The 26,029-nt window shown below is 41.0% G+C and overlaps 2 protein-coding genes across 5 annotated transcripts in view; one reads left to right on the top strand and one right to left on the bottom strand.

The window, feature by feature from the left end:
• The first annotated feature begins 270 nt into the window (after positions 1–270).
• Positions 271–8,518, top strand: tecrl2a (trans-2,3-enoyl-CoA reductase-like 2a). Of its 2 annotated transcripts, XM_084033462.1 has the most exons (13): positions 271–398; positions 2,495–2,545; positions 2,782–2,833; positions 3,425–3,469; positions 4,582–4,685; positions 5,024–5,139; positions 6,083–6,188; positions 6,396–6,468; positions 6,632–6,675; positions 6,763–6,820; positions 6,996–7,084; positions 7,164–7,209; positions 7,287–8,518. In XM_084033462.1, the coding sequence occupies exons 1-13, from the start codon at positions 375–377 to the stop codon at positions 7,412–7,414; spliced, it is 936 nt and encodes a 311-aa protein (XP_083889588.1). In that variant the 5' UTR covers positions 271–374; the 3' UTR covers positions 7,415–8,518. The 2 variants fall into 2 exon arrangements, with proteins under 2 accessions (XP_083889588.1, XP_083889589.1); XM_084033463.1 differs by lacking the exons at positions 271–398; positions 2,495–2,545 and having other exon boundaries at positions 2,798–2,833; positions 3,425–3,473.
• A 195-nt stretch (positions 8,519–8,713) lies between these two features.
• The window catches only part of abca4a (ATP-binding cassette, sub-family A (ABC1), member 4a), a 31,531-nt gene continuing 14,215 nt past the window's right edge, over positions 8,714–26,029 (bottom strand). The window contains exons 13-51 of one of the 3 annotated variants that reach the window (XM_084033458.1): positions 25,290–25,495; positions 25,032–25,208; positions 24,613–24,835; positions 23,427–23,648; positions 22,791–22,995; positions 22,610–22,687; positions 22,275–22,463; positions 21,439–21,616; positions 21,221–21,352; positions 20,908–21,047; positions 20,600–20,737; positions 19,315–19,493; positions 19,091–19,193; positions 18,365–18,570; positions 17,945–17,999; positions 17,737–17,817; positions 16,562–16,737; positions 16,163–16,287; positions 15,934–16,032; positions 15,661–15,850; positions 15,467–15,561; positions 15,108–15,140; positions 14,830–14,935; positions 14,651–14,725; positions 14,324–14,493; positions 14,016–14,193; positions 13,705–13,820; positions 13,332–13,479; positions 13,121–13,244; positions 12,781–12,910; positions 12,545–12,665; positions 12,371–12,433; positions 12,167–12,273; positions 11,918–12,059; positions 11,465–11,599; positions 11,240–11,343; positions 11,042–11,134; positions 10,706–10,955; positions 8,714–9,650 (exon numbers count right to left, since the gene is read on the bottom strand). In XM_084033458.1, coding sequence (XP_083889584.1) covers positions 9,531–9,650; positions 10,706–10,955; positions 11,042–11,134; positions 11,240–11,343; positions 11,465–11,599; positions 11,918–12,059; positions 12,167–12,273; positions 12,371–12,433; positions 12,545–12,665; positions 12,781–12,910; positions 13,121–13,244; positions 13,332–13,479; positions 13,705–13,820; positions 14,016–14,193; positions 14,324–14,493; positions 14,651–14,725; positions 14,830–14,935; positions 15,108–15,140; positions 15,467–15,561; positions 15,661–15,850; positions 15,934–16,032; positions 16,163–16,287; positions 16,562–16,737; positions 17,737–17,817; positions 17,945–17,999; positions 18,365–18,570; positions 19,091–19,193; positions 19,315–19,493; positions 20,600–20,737; positions 20,908–21,047; positions 21,221–21,352; positions 21,439–21,616; positions 22,275–22,463; positions 22,610–22,687; positions 22,791–22,995; positions 23,427–23,648; positions 24,613–24,835; positions 25,032–25,208; positions 25,290–25,495 — 5,412 coding nt within the window. In that variant the 3' untranslated portion in view covers positions 8,714–9,530. The remainder of the gene's footprint in view (positions 9,651–10,705; positions 10,956–11,041; positions 11,135–11,239; positions 11,344–11,464; positions 11,600–11,917; positions 12,060–12,166; positions 12,274–12,370; positions 12,434–12,544; positions 12,666–12,780; positions 12,911–13,120; positions 13,245–13,331; positions 13,480–13,704; positions 13,821–14,015; positions 14,194–14,323; positions 14,494–14,650; positions 14,726–14,829; positions 14,936–15,107; positions 15,141–15,466; positions 15,562–15,660; positions 15,851–15,933; positions 16,033–16,162; positions 16,288–16,561; positions 16,738–17,736; positions 17,818–17,944; positions 18,000–18,364; positions 18,571–19,090; positions 19,194–19,314; positions 19,494–20,599; positions 20,738–20,907; positions 21,048–21,220; positions 21,353–21,438; positions 21,617–22,274; positions 22,464–22,609; positions 22,688–22,790; positions 22,996–23,426; positions 23,649–24,612; positions 24,836–25,031; positions 25,209–25,289; positions 25,496–26,029) is intronic. The other 2 variants (XM_084033459.1, XM_084033460.1) reach the window with 2 other exon arrangements.

Here is a 26,029-nt window from a genome sequence, read left to right as displayed (position 1 = left end):
TACTTGAGCGTAGTTGGACTTGGACTGCCAAGTGCTTTTCTCCAAAGATACAAACAGAAAAAGGGGGAGAGAGATGAAAACAGGAGGAAGCAGCAGGAAAGAAGAGCAGGAGGGTGAGCATGTGCTGGGTTTCTGGAGTGCCTCTAGTGATTCTGTGTCCCAGCACTATCTGAGAGAGAGAGAGAGGGAGAGAGGGAGGGAGAGGGAGAAAAAGAGGCTGGGAAGAATAAGGGGTCAGTCCAGGGATTGTTCTCGATAGAAGAGGAACTACTTCTGTATGTGTGTGAGGAATGAGTGTGTGTGTGTGCATGTGTTTTTGTTTGCTTGTGCAGATATTTTCATCCTGTAAACAGAGGACATAATCATTCATCACCATGAGCCGGACCACCTTTTTTGAGGTAAGTCTAAACGTCCAGTATTAAGCCACAGAATGCATTTGAATGAGCTGAAACTTTTAACTGACACTTTCTGATAGAGAAATTAATGTTTTACTTTAAATGCTTAACAAGGCCTCACTTGAGCATGAGAGTCACATTGAGCATATGTGATAGACATCAGGCAGAATCTGTGAAATCACTAATAAGGTCCAAATTTCCTCTTTGTTTTTCATCTCATTCGTTCCTGGAAACATTTTCCAAAGTTTTTGAACATTGTCAAGAGTTATAATTTGTTGATAAATGACCGTCCAAACTACCACATGTTGACTCATCTGATCAGACACGCATGGACATAGAGGGATACTTACTGTTAAGAGCTAAAATCATAAAATTATTGTCAGTCCAAATTTATTAGAGCGATCCTTGCTCCCATGAGCTAGCGTATGAGACAGCCGGCCTATGGATTCAAGCTAATTTACAACATGCTCTGGTATGTGGGCCATGCTCTCAGTAACCGTTACATAAAGGCTTAAATATTAACATGGTTTATGAGAAATGTATATTTTTCCTAAGCCTTTTGTAAGATTAAATGAGAAAATGAATACCACTCATGTCTGATGTATTGATTTCTCATCAAACTAGAAGAATAAGCATAAATTGTTGAACAATTCCTTCAACCTTTGCTTTGGCTCTAGTTTAGCAGCTTACTTTTCGAGATGTGTGGACAACAGGCAATACATTTTGAAGGCTTAGCACCCATCTTTGCAACTTCATTTGTCGATTTAAACAAGCTTCTATTCAGCTTCTATTTAGCACCTTAGTAACTTCATCTAAACGGTCCTCCTGCTTTCAGAGCTGAGCAGCCATATGCAGCTAATCAGCTTGGATAGTACCATGCTTGGTGTTTGAAGTAATGATCCTGTGGTTCAAGATCAGCCATTCCATTCATCAGCTTTCACAGTAAGAGGGGCTATTATGGCTAAGAGGCTTCTTCAGTTCTTAGTGGTTATTGAAGCAAGATATCCAGAAAAGAACAAACCGGATGACCTTTGAAGTCAACATTTTTTCAGTACTTGAAAAAACACTTAAAATCCCCCTCACATACACAAAGCCCTCACAAGCACATAAACATGTTCTGTATGACCTGTGCTGTCAGCAGTGCCCTGTATTCCCATGAGAGGAGAGGGGCGTCTGATAATCAGATTTACAAGGGCACAGCACAACCGAGTGCACACCGTTTAAAAACACACAGCCCTAATGACACTCTTGATGCTCTCTGGGAACACACAGATACATCAACATGGGCCCCAGAATGCATGCTGGGAAGGTTAGCGGAGAGTAAAACAAACCTGTCTGCCAGGATGCACTTTACTGAGGCATCAGCATGCCCTGTGCTCAGATCCAAGAGTGACAAGGTGACATAATCGGATTTTAAATCCAGAAGTCCATTGAAGGTAATTCAGAGTGGAAATATACAACTGCATTGGATCGTTTGAGAAAGAGCTCCAGGATAGTTTCATTTGTTGCTGTTTTTTAAAGAGGAATACAAAATCAATGTCAGTGTAATTGTTATAATGATGGTGAAGATGCTATACTGTCACAAATCAAAAATAAATGAATGGCTTGAATATTGCAAAATAAGGCAGAGCACAATATTAAATGATTTCTCTCTCTCTCTCTCTCGCGTGCTCTCTCGCTCTCTGTGCACTCAGCAGATCTTTAGGTATCCATTAGTGGGTTATTACACTCTCCAGTAAGGGAACCAATTTAGCTAGAGGAGCTCTGCTGAGCAACACAGTATGGAGTGCTTTCAGGGCAAATTGCGAGCCGCCACCCACCGCCCTCCTTGCGTATGCTGTACATCACCACTGACATGGTCTAATTAAGATGAAACAGATGCGTGCAAGAGAGCAGCAGGACAACACAAATCCCTTTTTCCAGCCTGATTATTCAGATTGAGATGACGGTATTTGACCATGAAAACCGGACACACTTGGCAGGAGGGCCACAGGTGTCAGATGAGCTTAGCTGTATCATATTTCATTCATATTTCTATGGTTGATCCAAGAATACTGCTTTGAGAAGCAAATATTTCAAAAATCTTGTGTTTTCTTCAGGTGAGGGTCCTGGATGCCAAGACCAAAGAGCAGCTTTGTTTCTTAGATAAGGTATGCTGGCATGTTACCATGACAACACACATTTTTTTGTTTCACCTCAGGTTGCCTTAAGGTAGAAAATGATCTACTCCAACAGTCTGACCATATAAAGTCTCTATTAGCTTGCAACCCCTCATTAAATTATGTTTACATTAAGTGAAATATTCAAACCCCAGATTCCATATCCATATCACCAATATCATTTCAGATTCCCATGTCAGCCTGATATTAATATTTTGCATATGCAGGTGGAGCCTCACTCAACAATAGGAGACATCAAGAGCCTCTTTCACAAATCAAGTGAGTGCAGTTTGTGGTTCTATAATGTATCGTTCTGTATTTCACTATTTTGCTGGCCTTTATTTTTTATCTTGATCCCTGAGTGAAGGGAATATTAAAAATGTCTTTTCGTCTAAAACATGCATGGTTTGTAAATTTGGCTCATCCCAGATATGGATTGGAATTAATTTTAGAATGATGTGATGGTTTTGTGCATCTTTTATTGCACACGACTGTAAACTACAACTTTAATTCACCCGTTTTTAGATAGAACTGATAATTGGCTATTATCTTACAGTCCTATATCATATCACACCACTCCATCCAGATGGAAGTTTTGTTTGAAACAATTTCTTGTTTACTTGTTTACTGAAGCCTGGTCATCAGTGTGTGTCAGGAATGTCACTCAGTGTTTGCCAAGCCTGAGATCAGAATCCATCAGAGCAGCAGAGTTCAATGTTATTCCATTGTGATCAATTACTATTGGGCTTGAGGCCAAAATCTGTGTGCAATGCCAGCTTTGTGTCAACCCAGAGTGTGTGTGTGTGTGTGTGTGTGTGTGTGTGTGTGTGTGTGTGTGTGTGTGTGTGTGTGTGTGTGTGATCTGCTCAGATCCTCACTGGTATCCATCCAGACAGGCCCTGATGCTTGATGCTAGTAAGTATCTATTTACTGTATTTGCATGTATTAGTGTTCGTGTAGATATAAACATTACAGCTGCTTCATCATCATTCTAACAGGATTTTAGTCTTTAGTGTGTTGATCCTTTTACTCAAGGGCCATTATGCCATGTTTCCCTGCAAAGTGAAGCTGTAAATGTACCACAGAATTGTCTATGCAGCCGTAGCCTGAACCAAAAATCCAGGCATAGACTCTGTGAATGCTGTGCTGTGATTAAACGTCAGTTACTGATAAATGTATATGTTCTACAGGCACTGCTGTTTTGCCATTTTGTCATTGACACTGATGCAATTTGTGATGTGAGACATGTTTAGCTTGGTGCACCAGTGCAGCATTCCAAGGAGTCCATGTCCATAATGTGAAGTGCATAGTTTAGAGGAGACATGCATGATCAACAACGCCACTGAAATAACTGGAAAAATGACACAGTTACAATTCAAATGGATTCCATGAGATCATGACATCTTGAAAAAACCTAGATGTGAATTTAATGGGATTATTTTCCAGTTAAATCACACAAGAATGTTAATATTTAATATTTGCAAAAACCCTCGCTCCGGAGGTGAATAAAAGCCTTTAAAATGCACCCTGCATCTTTGACGAGCCACCACATCGCCGTGGAAACCATTGTCTGTTCTTCCTTTATTTTCACTTGAAAAGGGTAGACTGCTTGATGTTCATCCTGTTCCCTAATTAAAACAGTAAAGGCAAATACAGCACATCAAGGACATAAAGAAAGACATAGCATGAGGTATGAAGTTGCATTGCTTTGAGCAACAATCTTGTCACTTAAAAGCACAGAGCAGAGACTTTGCTAATGCTATGTGGGCCAGTTCCCCCTGATGATATTCTAAAAATGTCATCCAATTAGAGCAACATTATCTGTGGCCGTGCCACCATGAGCTGCAGGTAGAGAGGACGTGCGCTGAAAAACTGATCAGACACTCATTAAAAACACCTCAGTTTAAGCAACAATGCTTTGCACACGGCTGCTTAAACGTCCATACATACATTCTGTCAATATGGTCAAAGCTAAAATAGTAGAACCACTTATGATTTCATTTTCATTTCCCCTTCTTCTTTTTCAGAGGACAAATCACTCCGAGATGAGGAAATCTTACATAATCTACCTGTTGGGACCTCTGCCACCATGTACTTCAGAGATCTTGGACCACAGTTAGGTTGGACTATGGTAAGAAGAGCACAGTCAAAGATTAGTAGTAGTGAGGGATCATTGTCTGGCACTGCAAGTTCCTTTACTCAAGGTCGGCTGACATAATATTGGGGTACTTTATTTTGGGAGCATCTGGCTGAATTCCTGTTTGCAAGATGATATAGGGATATAAATAACTATAACGGATTTGGAAATAAATCTAATTATTCAATTATTTTACTACTGGTTCAAGATATATCTCTGTAACAATGCTACACACTGTGATCTGTTTGTTTGCATTCCACCTTTCTTATATTGTTTTTTTTTTTAAAGAGGGATAATATGAAGTGGGAACTTTTTCTTTTCTTTCCTTGCAGGTGTTTCTAGCAGAGTGCATCGGGCCCCTTCTCACCTACCTCCTCTTCTATTTCCGTGTACCATGCATTTACTCACACAGATATGCCTTTACCTCTAGTCCTCATGTTGTCGTCAGGTAAGTAGAACAAAGAAATGCTAACTAAGGTGCACGTTGTGGAAGACAGTTTCAACCTGCGCACATTAAGGAAGATTTGTTTTCTAGACAAATAACCCTACTTCCATGTCTAACTTTTGCAGGCTTAGCTTTAGCTAAGCACAAAGAGCTAGCCTAGCTAGCCAACAAGTAATGTGGCACATAACCAGCATCAAACCGCAACACTTTTTGTATAGATAAAATAAATGATAAAACATGTTAATTAGTGAGCTTTAGAGGTGCTTGACATTTTGTTTTTTGACAGAGCCAAAAAAGACATGAGTGTGCTATCACTCTTCTCATCTAATGCTTCTCTATATGTTGAATTACATCTATCCTGGAGTAAAGGGCAGCGTCTGTAAAATGAAATACAAATCTGAAAACAAACTATTATCTCATGTCAGTGTACCACCTGGCCATGAAATAATGTTGTTGGAAAGAAATCTATATTTGTTGCTACTATTACAGGATGGTTTGTCTCTTTTATTCATGTCGATGCACGTATCGATCCACACTCCTTTTGCACCTCAAGCAAATTTTCAAACCTTACAAAAAGACGTTTTAACTATTGTCATTCTTTTTTGTTTGTTTTCACAAATGTTACACGTGTTAAACTCCTCAGTCATTTAAACATTTCTTCATGATACTGTAGTATCTAGTTCTGTATGTTAACATTATTCTATTGTATTCTATTATTTACAGTGGTTTGCACATTCTGTACTGAATCCAAAAGTGTTGTTGCTGCAGTGACCTAATTTGTAACTCGGGGATCATTTAAATATAATCTTTTCTCATCTCAAATTTGACAATGTGCTGCAAAAAAAGGGTGACAAAGCTATAAGACGATACAACAACAAGAATGTTAGCGCCTCATACCTGTACCTACTTGTACTTCTGACCTCATCCTCACGTCTCTGTCTCTCAGACTAGCCTGTGCCTGTCACACCTTCCACTATGTGAAGAGGTTGATAGAGACTATCTTTGTGCATCGTTTCTCCCATGGGACCATGCCTCTCAGGACAATAGTCAGGGTGAGGATGACTAACCTTGAAAAGAAGAGCGTCTGAAAATATGCTCACCGCTTACACAATGTGTGGCCTCTTTTCCCCCGTCCCATACCAGCTGTTGTGGTAGTGATTTTAGCCTAAGGGCTGCCTCTGATACAGAATGCTGCTTGCAACGATCTCAGAGGACTTTATCTTGATATTCATGCATCTGTATTGTTTGTTTCCTCTTAGAATTGTTCCTACTATTGGGGTTCCTCAGCTTGGTTGGCTTACTATATCAACCACCCTCTTTATACGCCTCCATGTAAGTCACACACACAAACACACACACACACACACACACACACACACACACACACACACACACACACACACACACACACACACACACACACACACACACACACACACACACACACACACCTGTCAACTTATCATCACCAGCCTCTCTCTCTCTCTCTTCACAGCATATGGAGAACTCCAAGTCAACTATGCATTAGTCATATTTGTGGTACGTATCCTGGTGTTTACTCAGCGCCAACATTAATCCAGTGTACATGCATGTCTGTAAGGTGTGAAATGCTTATTTCTGCTCCAGATGTGTGAACTGGGAAACTTCTCCATCCACTTGACTCTTAATAATCTCAAAGGAGAGGGTGAGTTGTTGAGCTTTCTTCTGTTTATTTCCATTATTCTTCTTTATTCTGTCCAATTAATCAATTTTGATTTTGTGTGAGACAGCCATCTAAAAGCATTCATTTGTTGTCATTTGATCATTTGCTTAGTATTCTATGTTAACAATATGGTGGTTGTTCCAAAACCATTTCACAGGATCCAGGGGCAGACGGTTCCCTGTGCCAACGAAGAACCCCTTCACATGGCTATTCTTCTTTGTATCCTGTCCAAATTACACATATGAGGTAATAGAAGGCATTTACAGAAATTCATCACGGCTGAAAATATCACATTATGTATTTACGTCTCTGCCTTTGACATTAGGTTGGAGCCTGGGTGAGCTTTTCCATTATGACCCAGTGTCTGCCAGGTATGTAGAGCATGGTTGACATAGACTTACTGCAACCAAACGTGTTTGTTCTAATATGTCTATGTTTTCCATCCCAGTGGCGTTGTGCACATTACTGGGGTTCATTCAGATGACCATCTGGGCCAAAGGGAAGCACCGAGTCTACAGCAGGGAGTTCAGGGACTATCCCAGCCTCCGGATGGCCATTATCCCCCTGATTCTCTGACAGACATCAAAACATGAACTATTGTGGTATATACCACGTGTATATTCACACCCCACAAGCATTTTTTTTCTTTGCATAAACAAAAGACATTTGCTGCTGCCAAGGCCAGCAGTATGCAAGTTGTTTAATATATCTGAATGAAAGGAGTCAAAATGGGGCCGCAATAATATAATGGCAATATACAGGAGAATTTTAATGTTGGAGATTTTTTTCTTATAGTCTGTTCAATTTCTACACAGAGTTTTGTTTCTTCCTCAGAGTTAGCTTTGGCATTGTGATAAGAAGGAAGTAATGAGATTAGATACATCTTTACTGCTGCCATATTCTCTATGCTGTGCTAACTGTTAAGGCTGATGGTTTTATTTGGACCCCAAAGCAGAGTATAAAGCAGGTACGCCTAAGTATGTACAAAATATTTTTTTTTTAGTTCAGGAGCAGGCAGTGGAAGCAGCAAACTGGTTGGCTGGAGATCTGAGCACATGGAGAGAACAACAGGTAAACACAAAAAGTAATATGCCAGAGAAAAAACTTGTCAAAAGACAATAAAATATATAAAATGAACATGCAATGCACTACTGAACAAGACTGACAGCCTCCGACAGACTATCTGGCAGCGTGCTGGAGTGAAGACCAGGCTTTATTGTGAGGGTGATGAGGTGAGTGGAAACAGGTGAACCTTGCAGCAGAAGCAGCCAGCCATGATATTTATACAAACTGTATGACTGGACTAAAGGTCTATAATGGTCCCTTAACATTTCAGCAACCCTTATTCAAGCCAATGAGTAGTTCTCATTGCAAGCTGGCTTGTCACCCCACAGGTTGTGCCGCGTCTTTTCAATGATGAATTTTTAAGTGAAAGAAATAAAACGTAAAAAAGTCGAGCTCATGACAAAGTGCCTGTTGAAGCATAGAATTTAGAAAGTCAATGCATCCATCTGAGAGTGCAACATCACTTTCAAGCTCTCAGGAGAAATGCTGATAAAGCATACATTTAATTATGCCAATATTAACCTTCCCTTATCGTATATTTCAGATTGTTGTTTTTTTTCTTTCAGAGAAATAGAAACTATATTGTAGAAGTGGAACTTCTGGCATTATGTGTAGAGGGCTTAGCAGGTAGTCAGTGATAATTGTTGTTCTCCAGCCCTTACTGTCTAATCTCAGGTTTTATTAAACTATCAAAAACTGTTTTGTATGGATGTGAATGAGAGTTATCTGGAGCGATTCTAGTGAAAAACAAATTAAAAAGGGTGTTTATGAAAAAAAAGTCCCACGTCTCAAGGAAAATTTAACTTTATTTGAACATAATGATGAAGCGCAAAGATTCAACAAGACATTGGTGGCATAAAATATCACAATATCAAAATTAATTCCATAGCAGCAAGAATTTTTGTACAAATCATGTATTGCACTAGCAGAACTTCTTGGTACGAATTGTGATGCATCAATGAAGCTGCCTCATTAAAGTGCTATTGCTTTACTTCTACCAGCTTCAAATATCTAAAAAGGCAAAGAAGCAAAAAAATAAACAGCATCCATGCTTTCTTCAAATTCCCATTACCACTCGTTTCTTTGACGTGTCATGAATCGTGTCATCAATCTCAAGCTCTGTTTCATTTAGCTTGCAAGGCCTACAAGGTGAGCAGAATGTGGAACATAGGCACATAAATGCTCCACACTTTCCAAATTCAAAGCCCACTAACCCTGTTTACTGGAAAAGCAAAGTATTGCCACATGTTGAACCATCAGCCAAACATGACATATGTCATGTACCACAGGGCTACCTCATTCACAGACTGCATTTCAAAAGCTAACACCACACAATGGAGCAACAAGGACCGTTCCATTCCAAAGGCTCCTCCAAATGCTAATGAGAAATACTTCTTTTGATCAAATATGGACGCAGTTTTAAGCATTCCAAAACTGATCATGCACCAGTCGATTGTCTCCATAGGGGCAGGATGTCATGATGACTGTGGAGAATCTTCTAGACCGTCTCATTTGACAGTCGAATAACTTTCAGTCTTTGGAAGCACACATCAGGTGCATTCTTTAGACATGGTGGTTCCTCAAATCAAAACCAAAGAAAGTCTTCCAGCTGAACTCATTGAGGTTATCACTTCTGTAAAGACTTGAGTGGTGTGGCTTCAATATATCGCTGTGCCCCGGCAGCTTTTGGGTGCAAGACAATGGCGTCATCCTCTCGTGACTGTTGCTTGGCAAAATTCACAAAAACCTACAAGGAAATATATAGAAACATTAGGATCAACTTATACTATGATTTTTTAAAGACATACCATGAGCTTTTTGTGACATTTTATTGACATACTCTGACTTTTTAATGACATTTTGTCTATATGTTACAAAAATTGTGTCACCAAAAAAGGCACAGATCAGCTCACTGTAGGCCAACTGTGTCAACCTACCTCACATGTAATGTGAACTGTGACATTTGTCGATGACATATTATATCATAGTCGTCCTCTGAACCGACTACCATGATTTCCCAAAAAAGGGTGATACCAGATGACATATAATCAGGAATCAGTCTTCTGAAAAAATGTAATCCATCAAATACAATGACAAATCAAAAAGCAAAGATATAAATGATTTAGCGGCTCTGTGAGGTTGTATTTAGGCACAGCTTTGTTTCAGCTAAATGCTAATGTCAGCATGGTGGCCCACACCGAAATACAATTAAATTACTATTTTGCAGGTCTTACGTTTACCTGGTTCACAATCTTGGTTTAGCGTGTGAGTATTCTAACATTTGCTAATTAGCAATAATCACAAGCTGAGGCTTTAGTTTTTGTTGCGAACATAACTAAAGGAACATTTCAAAATTCGACCTGATGATGGCGCCAGATGAGAAGTGATGGGATCACCTAAGTGATTATAATTCACAAGTTGCAACCTCCGGTACTGAAAAATTAAGCCAACATGGAAGTGCCAAAAAATGCATGTTGCCACTGACTTCAGTTGTTAATGCAAACCCCTAAATCAGAAGGATAAAGCATTATCTTCTGTTTGTTTCACGGCAGTTACGTTCTAAAGCACAAACAAACACTTAAACCAGTCTGGATCAAAGTGGTGGACCAACCAACCAACACTACCACCTTTGGAGTCAAACTGCTAGAATGCTTTAAAAAAATTAAACGTGTATAATTCACATTTTGACCAATTTGGTTATTTTTAACTGAACAATCTGATCCTCGTGAAATAAATGTGAAAGGAAGAAATATACACCCCAGTCCCATTTGATAATTCATCATGTTTTCTTATGCTTTTTACCTGGTCAAGAGTGGTCTGTGACACTGAGTAGTCCTCTATGTTGAGCATGTCTTTGTTAGCCAGGACCATTTGAAAGATCCTGGCCAGAGAGGAGGAGGAGATCTTGTACTGCAGAGTGTTGTAGTGTCTCTCACTCTGGATACAGCCAGGGAAGGTGCTCTCCATGAAGGCTTCGGCAGGGTTCAGGTCTGGGGCACAACCGGCCTTAGTTGCCCTAATCTTCATGGTCATCACGTAGCCATCACCAAACCTGCGTTTACAGCGATGTATGCTCATTGTTGCATGAATGTACGTTTTGAAGAATGATGCAATATGAGATGAAGTGATATTACTTACTTGTATTTGAGATGCTGAATGGTTCCCAAACACTTGAAGGATCCATTAACCATAATTGCTAAGCGGGTACACAGCGCCTCACATTCCTCCATACTATAAAGACAGATGGGGAAATGAGAAATCTGTGCACACACACACACACACACACACACACACACACACACACACACACACACACACAGTCAACTGATAGTTTACCTGTGTGAGGTGAGGACCACAGCTCGTCTGTCCTGGATGACGCTCATGATGGAGTTCCACAGGAAGCGTCTGGACAGAGGGTCCATACCTGTAGTGGGCTCATCCTATTACACAAAGCAACAGCTAATACGTTAACATACACACAGAAACATCTTGCATCCTGTCACCATTCCCCATCCTAAACTGTGAATTCCAACCCAGCACAGTCATTAGCAAAGATCTCACCAGCAGCACCAGCGCGGGGCAGCCTATTATGGCGATGGCTGTGGAGAGTTTCCTCTTGTTGCCTCCGCTGTACGTCCCAGCACTTTGGCCTGCGTACTCGGACAGACCCAGCTTCTGGATGGCCCACTCTGCAACCTGAGCAGTATTATATTTGACTAGCTGGTTAAGATGACTAATAGCTGGTATTCTTCTCTGTCCAAAACAACTCTGCATTTGGTGAAGGAAGGAATAAGCCTGCCAAACATGTATATGTAATAATGTCTTCAATTGTGGATCAATTGTGGCATTACTAAAAACGTATTGATTCTTTAACCACCTCCATTGTGTCAGATATAAACATTGTACTGTATATGCTATGTAAGATACACATCATGTTTATCATATCACAGTGCTGCTTACAACTGTCATATCCAGTTTAAAATGATTTATTTCCTGGCAAAAGCTCTAGCTCACCCGGCTGATCTCAGACTCTGGAACTCCACGGAGGCGAGCGTAGAGGTGCAGATGTTCTCTACCTGTTAGCAGCTCATCTATGGCATCAAACTGTGGGCAGTACCCCATGATCTGGTGGACGTCCAGGATGTTGGATAAAATGCTGATGATTTAGGGGTAATTAATGATTACAAGCCTCAAAATGTATATCTTCCTTTACATATTGGTTACTATTTGTAAAAACAATATATATATATAAATATTACTAACCTGTGACCAGCTACCGAAGCCTCCCCTGAGGTCACATCAATGTCTCCAGTCAACATTTTAAATGTTGTGGTCTTCCCTGCTCCATTCACCCCCAGTAGACCAAAGCACTGCCAAGGATAAGGAGACAAAACATGATAGATGTACAATGAGTTGACCAGAATGGTTCCTCTGTGAAGTAAATTGCATCGGTTTAACCACACAAACCTCTCCAGGTGATACTCCAACACAGATTCGATCCACTGCAGGGATGATTGTTCTTGGATAAGTCTGGCATGGCAAGATGCACACAAAATGAGGATGAGAAAGAAAGTATATTTTAGTTTGAAATCTGTTTATTTAGATCAATTTTAGCATTTTGCCCAAAGGAAATTGTCTCACCTTGGACAGGTCTTGTATGCATAAAATGTCATTTGTTTTTTCACTCTTATAAAGTCGCTGTCTTTCCTCTGCCACATCTACATCTTCTTCCAAAATATCAGGCTTTGGGCAATCTGATATCCTGTCAATGAAAGAATTTACTTTTCTGTCAAAAACTTTAATTAGAGTTTATTATCTGGACATGTTATTGTAAATGGCAAATGTGGTTTCTCAATTAAAGCTCTAGTGCAAATTACCAGTGGTCCATGAAGAAGCGATATTGGAACAGAATGTTAAGGATGAAATAGAGGAATCCCTCAATAGCCATGCAGTATAGATTCTTCCCAATAAAGTCCCAGTTATAGGGGTCTGGACTGTAATCTTCACCTGAGGAAACACACAAAAAACACTTTTTGTCACACTTTTTAAAATGTTGGGTGATTCCCTTGACATTTACTGGAAGTTCAATAATATGAGACATTATTGGGGGGGGGGCACATCACATTTCTGATGCAGCCAGTGACCCAACATTCATCAGTGTTGAGAATGTGGCTGACAGTTGGAGGCTCTGTGAGTTTTATGAGCATGTGTACTTACCAAAGCGAGCGTAGATATCCGTCAAAGCCTGATTCATTGCCATGTCTATGAGACCTCGGCCCAGGCAGTAATGGGGGAAGATGAGCAGCACGGCCTTTAACAGCTGGTTGATCTTGTACAGTGCCTGGAAAGAAATCCAAATTAGGATGACATGGTGATATGGAGGACGCATGGAAGGTGGGGTATACAAAAACAAGCCCTGTGGTCTTACTGTGGTGGACTCAAAAAGGTCCAGGATGAAGGTGATGGCACTGCTGTTGATGCCAATGAAGAGGTTGATACATGACAAAGAGACATAGGCTGTGCTGGGGATGCTGAATATAAAGGACATGGGGTACATCATGGGTGTCACAGACCAGCTAGAAAGAGAGAGAAAAAATAATCAAATGCCAGCCACCAGTTGGTATTTGTTAACCAGCTCTGGATATTACAGTAAAAACACAGGATGCAAATATTGTTGTATACATAAGTATACAGATGAGTATGCACGTGAAAAGATTGAACACTGGTACTAAATATAAGTTAATGGCACTGTCAACTAAGGCTAGGATATGTTAGAGTTGTTTAAAAAAAAAAAAACGTACCCATAAAGCATAAGCAGGGAGATAAGTGGTTGGAGGTTGGTTGGTGAGGTGTAGCACTTCTTATCAAAAAAGATGAATATTTCCACGACCATCGCTGCACTGATTGAGTAATTCAACTGGAGAAACAACAATTAGAAAAATGTCTACCAAAGATATTAGTGCCTATCAAGCAATGTTGTGAGCAGAGAGCAGAAAGCCTATCGATGTGTTGTGGTTGGCTGTTCTGACAAACATTATTTCATGCCCTTGACTATTATTGACATTTTCCAAGCATTTGGTGCAGTTCTCATAAGGTAATAGGGTCACTGTACCATGTCCCAGAGAAAGTTGGCCATCCAGTAAACCAACGGACTGACACCACTGACAAACTGCAGGTGTTTTGCCTGGGTGACCCTCTCCTGGATTAAATAGAGGACAAAGCTGGCTGGAACGAAGGACATGGCGAAGATGACACATATTGCTACCATTGCATCCACTGAGGTCGACAGGCTGGGAAAAGGACAAGGAGGGAGATTATCAGAGACAAAAAACTGGATCACTAGAAAATGTTGTTGTACAAGTAACACTGGTAACACTACTGAAATGTAATTGGCTACATGTCCAGCCATTGGTCACTCACACAGTGATCTCAGAGAGCTGTGCTTTGGTGAGGTTCAGAGGGTGGTTGATGGCAGTGATTCCATATTCGTCCAGGTTAGCTCCTTTGGGCAGGTTTGTACGAAGGATAGCATTGTTGGCTACATTCATGAAAGAAACCATGGCATGCCAGCCCTTGTTGTTGTACCACACCTGGCGAAAGACAGTGTACTTTGAGGATTGCTAATGATAATGTAAATAACATAGAGGTGTTGTCAAATAATGAAAAATTGCGTTGTGTTCTACAATGAGAGAAATGGGTCGCAGTGATGTGTTTCATCCTGATGGTAAGGCCCTTTATTGGACTGACCTTGACACTGTTTTGAGTCTCCATGTATCTGAGGAACGTCCCTATGTCCTTCAGGGTTTGTTTGGAGTATTTGCCCTGCAACCGAAAATTTGAGGCCCATTTACAAAAGTGATGAACACACAGAAGCATGGATAAGTGCACAAAACATTAGCTAACGCATAGTGATTAAAAAGCCATACCCCAGTAACATTGAGTAGTTGTCCAAGCTGTGCTGCTACATCCTTGATGGTCTTTGGCTGCAGCTCTAAAACAGGAAGCTGTCCTCCCACGGATATACCTCCATACCTGGGCACCACAGAGAAAAGCCAGCTGACATCTGCAGTGCTTTACTGTAACTCCAGCTACTGCCCCACCATTACGACCAGTTTGAGGAAGAACTGCACCACTACGCATAACACATCAATGCAATCCATGTAATAAACTTCAAAATGCATGTAAGATAAAAATGTGAAATTACCTTTGTTCATTCACCCAGTATTTGCTTTTCAAGCTGAAAGAGATTAACATTCAATGTTTTTAAAATACTAAAATACCATAAATTGCTACTAAAATAGACCGTTTTTTTCACGTTAGCAATACTGTGCATGTTTCATTATATACCCATACTCATATTAACCTTTCATGTAATATAATTATAGTTTCCCTTATTTTCTTTTGTTACTATAATATATTACAACTTTCTAAAAGTTTAAATCAATCTAGAGGAGACACTATAGTAAATCGATGCTATTAGATGAAGTAACTTCATCTCAATTTCCATTCACTTGTGATTTTTTTGGAAGTAAGTTCTTCCTTTTGAATTGGTGAACAGAATACCTGGTTCTGATGAGGCTGGGGTATGTCTTCACCAGGTAGTCAGAGATGTTCCTGCCTGTTAGGTCCATGAGAACATCTCCTGTGGACTGGATCCTCTAGTGCACAAAATAAACATGCACTATTTCATATTGGAAACTCAATGCAATGGTGAACCTCCTTGTGGGCCTTTTCAGTATTCCTGACTCAACCACTACCTGTGGAGGTGGCAGGCCTCCAGCTCCCGCTGGACACACAGGGAGCATAGTGAGTTTCTGGGATCTGCTGCACTGACAGTCTGGAGACGGTCTGAGGGAGTTCCATTCTGTGTCGGCCAGCATGTCGATCAGGTCAGGGTCAACCAGGGGCATCTCCCACTCTGTGGTGATGTTGTTACATGGGAAATCTCTACCGGGGGGAGACAATGACTGATGTAGTCAAACAAAAGAGCACCAAGAACAGAGTGGGAGAAATTACGGAAGGTGACTCACTCCAGTGGTTCATCCACCATGCAACGAGTCCCAAAGCCAGGCTTGTCCAACAGCACCTCACCAAAGTATCTCAACTGAGCATCCATAGGACGCTCATTACTGCAATGGACAAAATTAGAAAATGTTTCTAGAGGTATTTTATATATTTTAGCCATTTATTAGGACATATTGTACACTCATTGGTACTTTTTTTATATCAGACCGGTGACCTCATGTCCATTTTGCCCACCTGAAGAAGGTGTACTGTCTCCCATACATCCAGGGACTGAGAGTCAGACTTGGATACTCCCCGAAAGGTGGAACGATCAAAGTGAAGGTCAGTGCCAGGAAAACAAAGCTGGCTGGCAGCACAATCTACCAAAGATAGAAATATAACTGAAATTTAAAAACCAGACAAATGATGTAATACTGATTAGGATCAAGGTCCTGGTACTTCTTTGATACTCAACTCTAATTCAGACAGCCAAACTAATATAACAGTGTTGATCTACCTTAACCAACCTGTTTTACAAATGTAGATTCCAGTAAATTTAACATCAAATATAGCAACACTTAAAACATAAAATGCTATAAAGATTACTGACAGGACTGCATTGAATCGAGGTTTGATAAATGATATTAAGGTAACCTGGGCGAAGAAGTCTTTGTAGGAACGAGTCGCATGATGCAACCTCTTGATCAACAGAGCCAAGAACTGTTTGATGGTGAGACGCAGGCCTCTGACTTGGTGGGATCCCCTGCCTGCACTGCCTTCTGGGACATCACACGGGCCCTGGCCATTGAGGGGCATTGACCCATCTGTCTCTGTAATATAGAGCTCAAGTCAAGTTGCACAATCTGACTGACACATGCAGTGCATATACGCGGTTAAAGAGGATAGCCGGCAAGCCAAGCATGGCTTCTGTGAACAGTGATCAAAAAGCATTTACCAGCAGTGCTTTACTAGCCTCAGGGATGTAAATTATCATCTAAGCATGTTACGGGTGTGCCAGTGAAAGATCTCTTTCAAAATATGTATGATGAATAACCTCAGTTGGTCAACTCTGACGAGTCAGAATACCCAAGCAGAAGCTCTCGGCATTACACTGTTGTCAGGAAAAACACTTCAGGAATAAATTAAATGAAGTTAAAAAAAAATGCATTCTTGCCAAGAGTTGGATTGGGAAGACTGATACCACTTTGTGTCTATGCATTAATATGAAGCTACTGGCAGCGACTGGTTAGCTTAGTTTAGCACAAACATCAATTAGCCTAAACCGCATGTCTGTGGACTGTGGGAGGAAGTCAGAGAAAACCCACGCTGACACATGCAAACCACACAAAAGGCCAGATTCTAACCTGGCCCCTCTTACTGTGTTTGCTCAATGTTATACCTCATACAAAAGAAGAAGTGCAGATACGACACATTGCAGTTTCACAGGGAGTTAAACGCGAGAGCATTCTTTCACTGGGAACGGTAACTTGACTGCATACGGTCATTATGTTAAGATTGAGGAAAACACTTTACCTGCCACCACCCGGATGCCATGCTAAGCAGTTTCATATACTGTGCAGACATGGGAGTGGTATCAATTTTCTCATCTTGCAAGTTGAAATGTGTTGACATTTCCCAAAATGACGAACTATTCTGTTTTTCTGAGTTGACCTTCACATATTGTTTTTATTCAACAAAGGAAGGTTGAATAGGTGTCATCTTGATGATATTTATATAATCGACTGTAAATCCATTAAATTGCAGAATATTGATGTGTTTTTCCTGCAAGAGCAGCATGTCCAGAGCTGTAAGCTTAAAGTCAAGGTCACCTCTTGGTGGTTCCATAGCAACTGCCACTCTGTTGAATCCACAGAGACTAGCTCGACAGATCTGTCGCAATGATTTCTTGTCTGAGAGTTAGAGAATGAGATACAAAGGATGTAGTTCACATGATGAGGGGCTACGAGAGGTACAACTACACATTCAGACACAACAGGACGAGGAAAAGAACGACAGAAACGTTTTTTTCTGTTTTACCTTGTATACATTTCTTGTTGGTTGCATTTCCATTAGCAGTGACCTTTAGGAAGATCTACAAAGAAAAAGCGTATTTTTATTGTCAAGATCCAAGATGAACAGATGCTCTTCATTACCAAGCCGTGTAACAGGAACACTGTAGAGCTGAATGCCAGGCATGTCTGTATGACAGATTGTCCTCACTATCAAATTGCTGTTTATCTCTGAAAATGAAAGTATAATTTGTACTCCAGTAACTAAGAAACTGTCTTATTCAAGGGGCATTAATTCTGAGTTTGATCGATGCCTTATTTTTTTTAAATCCTGGAATTAAATCATTTTTTTAAACGTGAAAAACATTTTTGATTCTCCTAATAAATCACAACTGGATGTGGTCCTATGATTACTACAGCTGCTATAATTTATTATTATTTCATCTACCTCCTCCAGCGAAGTGTCAGATACACCAAAGCTGCTGAGGCCGATGTCCACCAGGGTTTCCTCCAGCTCCCTGAAGAGGCTAGCGTAGGCCCTGGCCTGGAAGTCCCGGTTCGGCAGCAGGTAGGTCAGCTCCTGGCCAATGGCCTCGATGAGGCGAGCCTGTGGTACGTGATGGTGAATCAGGGCTGTGATGCTTTCCATGTTACCTGGAGATGAGTGGGAGGCAATGACAACTTCCATCACGTTAATTGCATTGATGTTTGTAATCTAACATCTTATTGCCTGTCATTTACCTCTCTACATTTTCATAAAGTATAAATCAGCACTGACAGTATTAGTACAAAGATAAGAAAACAGAATATCTGACAGCTGATGGATGGCATGTGTTCAGTCGAAATGTGGTGTAATAAAATTAAGACTATGTCCAAAATCACAGCAGGAAATGAAGAAAAATGAGTGTATAGTACATGACCTTTAAAAGGGAAACCTACAAAAGTACATTAAGTACTGTCAGTACAGGGTGTTTCTAGGTATGTTGGCAGCAGCTACAGGAAGTAGACTGACTTCAAACCAGTGCAAAGGAGCTATTCATCAGCATGACAAAGAGATTATGCTCCATCGCAGTATTCATTTAGAAGTTGAATAGACTAACAAAAAGTATGAAGGAGAAAGGAGATTGACATGAATTTGGCATAACACACCAATCTCTGATATTACAATACGTACCATCCATCTGTCTGTCTGGAGGCTGGCTCTCCTCCTGGTCCACTTTGAACTTTGAACACTTTGAACATTTACAGGAGCAATCCTCTGTACGGTCACAGCTGGCCTGCAGGACAACATGTTGTCAGAAACCATAATCTACATTTTGTTTTCTTTTTAAACCTGCCATTTTGGACTTTTTAAAGCCAAATGCACATAAAAACACACCCAAGGCTCTAAGTTCCCACCTTTGGAGTGTCATGTTTCATTCGTCGTACGAGAGTGAGGTAGAAGCCAGCACCAAAGCAGTTCTTGAGGAAGATGGGCGAACCGCAGCAGTAGAGGCGACCCTGAGAGATGATAGCCACCCTGTCACTGAGCAGGTCGGCCTCGTCCATGTGGTGGGTGGACATGATCACGGTGCGCCCTGCAGCGACAGCAACAGACAGGGACGATGAGGCAGGAGGAGAAACACAAGAAAGAAGGGTAGATGCTTGTTTTAAAGTGGAAGCATTTTTGACAAATTGAAGACAGGAAACGAGGTTTAGTCCAGGATGTTTTTAGAAATCAGGTTTATTATCCCCATCTTGGTTGAATTATTTGTTGGCTAACTAGACAAACCTGTCGGGTCGACCCGGCCTACTACAAAATGATGTTCCCGTACCACTTAACTGCACACTGAATTACATTTCCGGGAAAAAAAATTCCGGGCTGAACAATTATGGTTTTAAACATTAAGGCAACATGTTTAGTCAACAAAGAGCAGTCTCCTAGGGGAAAGTCCTGCATTTTTTGATGTGTCCACTTCCTCGTCCTCCTCCCTTTGTCGTTTGAAACTTTAGTTCTGAAACCTCATCATGACCAAACGCTATCCACAGCTAAATATGCTTCCCTTTAAATACATTTTACAATGAAGTTCCGTTGTGGGAAGATCATTTTTAGCGTACCAGAGTGGTCAAGTTTGTTCATCATCTCATCTAATTGTGTCATTGGCAATGTTCATTAGTAGTTGGCAAGTAAACCTGATAATGAAACCTAATTGATAATATGAAGGCAATAATATTTAGTTATCTGTTATCTAATGAAATATGAATGTTGTAATGGTTTAATTGTGAACGGTTGTCTGTCTCTCCAGCCCATCCGTGACCCTGAATACAGGATAAAGTGGTAGACGATGGATGGATGGATGGATGGATGGATGGATGGATGGATGGATGGATGGATGGATGGATGGATGGATGGATGGATTTATCATTATGTTAAATGGTTGGTTAATGTGAAAACAATAAATTAACTGCTACCTATTATAAACAGATGGACGGTGTCCATGTTAGTGCTTAAAAGCATGACACATTGCATTATGATATTACAGCACAATATAAGACAATAAATGTTGCCTATTTTGAGGAAAAACTCTTATTTGTCTTGACATTGGAAATAACTTTTAAACCTTTTTTAACTCTTCCTGAGGGGCTACAACTTTCACAGCACCATGACATTTGGGCTCTTCTAGCCAGCGAGGGTCAGTCTTACCTGCACGGTATTTGAGTAGCAGGTCCCAAATCGAGCGTCTGGAGTAGGGGTCCACCCCTGAGGTGGGCTCATCCAAAATCACCACCTTGGCCCCACCAACAAACGCCAAGGCAACTGATAACTTCCTCTGCATGCCCCCTGAATTTGAGAAAGCAGAATGTACTGACAGTGTAACGATCATTGTGTGTGTGTGTGTGTGTGTGGTGTGTGTGTGTGTGGTTGAGGTTCATTTGTGCATACACCTGCATACCAGGTCTGGATCATCTATTTAAAAAAAAAAAGCACACAAACAACACATCTTGACAGACCTGAGAGGTTCTGGGTCAGCTCATCTCTCTTGTGGGGAAGACCCAGATCCTGCAGCATGTTCTCCACCTCCTCCTCAGCCTCTGCTATTGGACGGCCTTTCAACAGCGAGTAGAAGAGGATATGCTCCGCTACAGTCATACTGACAGAGAACAAGAGAAAGAGTGGGAAGCAATAATACAGTTTCACCTCTGGAATTATACGTGTGATGCACTGTATGCATGTTTTGTTGCTTTTTAATCACACTTTATGTTGGTAACATTACATATTATTTCCCCAAACAACCCCAAATTCTCCAAATAGAGAGTTACATACTGCTGAAAAAGGATGTTGTGTTGAGGGCACATTCCCAGAGACAGACGGATGGCGTCCATGTCTGTGCGGATGTCCTTGCCGTAGATGGTGGCTGTCCCTGAGGTTGGTGGGAACATCCCAGTCATGATGGACCTGGGAGGAAGAGAGAGACAGACGTTGAGACTACTTTCTACATATTCAGCCCTTATTGTTGTTGTGAGCAAGTGTGTGTGACATACATGGTGGTGGTCTTTCCAGCCCCATTGTGGCCCAGAAAAGCAGTGATCTGGCTCTCATAAAAGCTGATGCTAAGGCCATCCACAGCCGGTGTGGAGCTACCTCCAAACACCTTGACCAGGTTCTGGATACAAACCCCCTTCACCAGGTCAGCTGGCTCTGCTTCAAAGTATGGCTGACCTGTGAAGACAACCACATGTATGTTACTAATTTCACTGGACTAGGAGTGAATACTGGAGAAAAAGCAAAATATATATCCTGTCAAAACATCTGTCCCTTTCATGTCATCGCCCACGTCCTTATGAAAGAGACATGAGATCAGCGGACTGGAATGCCATAACGCTGAAAAGAAAACTGTTTCAATCACTTATTAACTAACCACAAAACTAGGAAGCTAGCAGTAGGTGTGTTCCCAAATGCCAGCAAGTGCAAACACACACAAGGGCGCTGAGTTCCCACACAATGAATCTGACCGATTCTGGCAGAGAGGGAAAGTGAGAGCAAATAGAGACTGCTTCGATCCTGAATGGCGATCATGTGTTTGCTTGGAGAAATATTACATCAACACAATAAATAAGCTATGTAATGTACTATATGCAGAATTATGCTGTAATGTGTTCTTCAGGTACCAGAAATAGCGGTTAATAGGAAATCAAATGCAGCTTTAATGTGCAAAAATTAAATTGTGATAGAACTGTGAGAACTGTGTAATAGTGGTAGAACTTGAAATCAGGGCTTACAGGAAGTTACAATCTGACAGGGTTTTGGTTGTGAATTTAACAAATTACACCTCTCTAAGAAAAGCTGTGTACACAGAACCAATATGTAACTTTTATACCATCTTTGTCCTGGTTCTCCTCTGCCTCAGCCTGGCTCTCCTCCAGCCTCGCACGTGGATCCAGGTGTTCACATGAGGGGGTCTTCTGAGTCTTTGGTTTCTCCTGGTCTTGGTTTTCCTCTTCCTCTTGCTTCTGCAGCCCTCCTTGCTCTTTGTTAGTCAGATTATCAAAGCCTTTTTTATCCAGCTCTAGTTGTTGTTGTTGTTTTGGAGACAAAATAAAGGATTTTAAAAGTGACTTCGGGCTGACATCAGTACATTATATCACTGGATAACATACTCTACCATTTATAGATGTTTCTTAATACAGTTAGTGAATAGGGGAAATGAGTTACCTGAAGCTGGAGCCACACTGTTGAGCCAATAACAGGGCAGTAAGGGGAAGTAAAATGGTCGACCAATTCCATACTGTCCTGTAATAAAAACCGTAAATACATCAACTACAGTAAATATACTAATAACTAAATTTAAGTAGTATTTGAACATCAAATCTTAACTTCTCTGTAATGCACTGACCAGGGAAGACATTGTCCAGGTACCAGGCCAGCACAGCATACAGCACAGTGTCCAGGCCCATCATGCAGATGGAGGTGAGAAAGGAGAACTCGTCCCCCTCCAGAGGGCTGGTCTGGATGTTGTCCCACTGCAGACCCAGGCCCTGCTCTTCGTACCGCGACAGGTACTCTGTCCCAAAGCCAAACGCCACTTGGGACAGCAGACTCTGCAGGGAGAGGCAATGTGAAAACCCTCTTTGCTCTACCTTTAGGCCTGCCCTTCAACCATCTATAGTCTAAACTTAATGTATTCAGTGTTTTAACTAAAACTTGGAGCAAGAAGTTTAGACTGAGTTTCAGTGTGATGTGCTTCTGAATCACTTTTAATCTCGAGTGTAGTTAGGCATAGCTGTAATGCGTCAGGTCTTTGGGATAAAATGAAACTGTGATACATTTAAGAAGCAACAACTAGTTTTTAAAAATGGTTGGTAAAATCTAAAAATCAGTTCTGATAATAAAGGCTGGAAGAGTCAAGAATTGAAGGTTCTGAGCAGGTTAATAAGTGTTGTAACTGAAATAGATTAATTACTGTATATATGGTATGTTCATGTTTTCAATTGAAGCCCCCTTAAAAGAGATGCATTGTTGTGACACCCACCACCAAGACCTTCATGTCCTTGGTGATGCGGTCTTGCCAGGCGAAGCAGAAGATGTGTGGAAGGTAAAGGGCGAAGTAAACGATGCCGCAGCAGGCTGCAGCCAGGTTGGCCTGGTTGAAGAAGACACTGAGCAGGAAACATTGCATGATGGTAGCCATAGTGAAGGTGAGCAAAAAAAGGAAGAGGATGACTCCGTTGCTGTAGTTCAGTACCCTACCTCCCTACAGGCCAGAGACAGAGAAACAGGGGTTAGTTGCAATTCACTTTAGATGTGGGTAGAAATTATACCAAATGTACATACTGTGGATGCAGGAGAGGGGCATAGGGATTCATTTATATTTATATAACTAGCAAATTACAATGCCCCCCCGTATAGGACAACGTAATTGTAATCAGATTTAAGTAATCTACAGCATTACATGTCTTTTGCTTTATCATTTGAATCAAACTAATTTGTTCCATAGTCCATAATAAAAAGTAGTTGCCAGTTGCAATACGGTTAATAAATGCCACATTGGTGACATGTAAATATTGGTGACATTATTTGGGTAATCTTAATACATTGCTTTATGCATATCATCCACTAGAGGTCCCATCAGCCCATTTTACAACAATATGTCAGCTGAGCCACTGGCTGATAACAAGTGATGACTCTTAACATGGAGGCGTTACTCATTGACTAGTCCATTCCTGCAAGTTGACATAATTCTCATTATGTCATGGTATTCAGGGTTCTTTCATCAATGATTTATAAGTACGCAACTTTTTAGGCTAATTTATTATTTCAAGGAGAAAATCTGGTAATGATTCAAAATAAAACCGGTTGATATCTTGACATTTATAACCAGGGAAGTAAACCTGATCAAAAACATCATAAAATACTTGTTAGCTTCACAGGTGGATATGGTAGTTCTGGCATAACTGGATTGTAGTACAAAAGGTTATTGTAAGAAAACCTAGCAACTAAATGCCATTCAAATAAAATGAAAGTAATCAGAAATGTATTGGAACATAGTGGAGGAAAGCCTGAGCTGTCTCCATTCATATATTGTATGCTTTGCATTTTCAGTGTTCCACCCATTATGGCATCAGGTCATCTACCCAAACATACAGTGTCTGTATGAGAAGAACTGGATGGCACAGGAATGAGAATCTTTCGAAGCTTTGTGGAAAATCCTTCCTCACCATGATGATGGCGGTGAGGAGAGCGGTGCTAGTACCCATCATGAGGAAGCTGTCAATAAACCAGGTGGACCAGATGACGCCGTTGGTGACCCCCATGGCTTTCAGGGTCTCCTTAAGGCGGAGTTCCTTCTCCAGGACAATAGTCTTCACTATCATGGACACAGAGTAGACCCAGGCCAGTACCATAAAGATGGGGAAACAGCGGTTCAATGTCAGCATGAAGCTGGATAAAGAAGGGGAAGGAAGAGCACGATGCGGTTATTGAAGTGAGGTGGGGAACCAGAATTGTGTGATGCTTGACCAATGATTGTGATGATACTTTGAAAATAAAAAAATAAAAGAGACAAGGAATTCTGAAATGGCTGTTAAATGTGATTGAACTTTGTTTTAAGTTATTAAATGGTCGTGTTTTCACTCACAGATCATCCACATAACAAGGATAGGGCATCTGCTGTAGATAAACACCTAGAGGCCACTCCTTTCCCGTCTGAGTCTTGATGATCCCATGCTCTATTATGTCCTGGAGGTAAGCAAAGCCACCCCAAATATAGCGGAAGTCATCCATAGGATCGGCTCTGGGGCCAGGGTCCCAATACCTGAGCAATACACATATATTTAGTCTTCAGTTTATCATCATTCTACTAAACCCATCATTTCTACTCGACCGTGATTCTAACCTGTCTTTGACCTTATTGGTCCGCTCCACTGCATCAATATCCATACGGATCTTGAACTTAACATGAGGCGGGACATTGGTGGTCCAAGAGTGCATATTTACGAACACAAGGCCCGCCCAGAACTTGCTGTCCTCCAACAGGTCCAAGGCCCGGTAAGTGACGGTGTCCTCGTCAGGCATAGCCACAAACTTATCCAGGAGTACACACTGAGTGGGGGAGAATAAACAGGAGAGACAGTCGCATGAATGGACAGGACATCTGGAAATGTTAAGTGTTGTCTCTTTTACAAAAAAGTGGACCAATAAGTCTCTTATACAAGTTTCTTATAGAAAAAGTACTTAGAAAAAGGCCTCAAAATGCCCTCAGTGGTTAATGTTTTGGGTTATAGAGTTTAACTTAACCTCGGGGCAGTGTAATGTATAAACAGTCATGCTAGCGGCTCTGAGAGGATGTACTTACTGTAGGCACCGCGGTGACTGGAGCCCAGTGCTATTTCAGCATACTAACAAACTGACAATGGCGATGTTAACATGCTGATGTTTGCCATATTCGCTATCTTTTAGCCTGTTATCATGCTAACATTTGCTAACAAAATACAAAGTAAGCGGCAGTTGAGGCTGACGGGAATGCCTCTTTTTTTTTGCAGGTATACAGTCATAAACCAAAGTATAAAAACATCCAATAGTTCCCAAAATATTTCAGTCAAAAATATCAACCTCATGGTGGCAGTAGAAGAAAGC

The sequence above is a fragment of the Eutrigla gurnardus genome (genome assembly GCF_963514095.1).
Source record: "Eutrigla gurnardus genome assembly, chromosome: 18".
Taxonomy (NCBI): domain Eukaryota; kingdom Metazoa; phylum Chordata; class Actinopteri; order Perciformes; family Triglidae; genus Eutrigla; species Eutrigla gurnardus.
The sequence above is the reverse complement of the archived record's forward strand: the minus strand, read 5'-3'. Positions and strand labels throughout refer to the sequence as shown.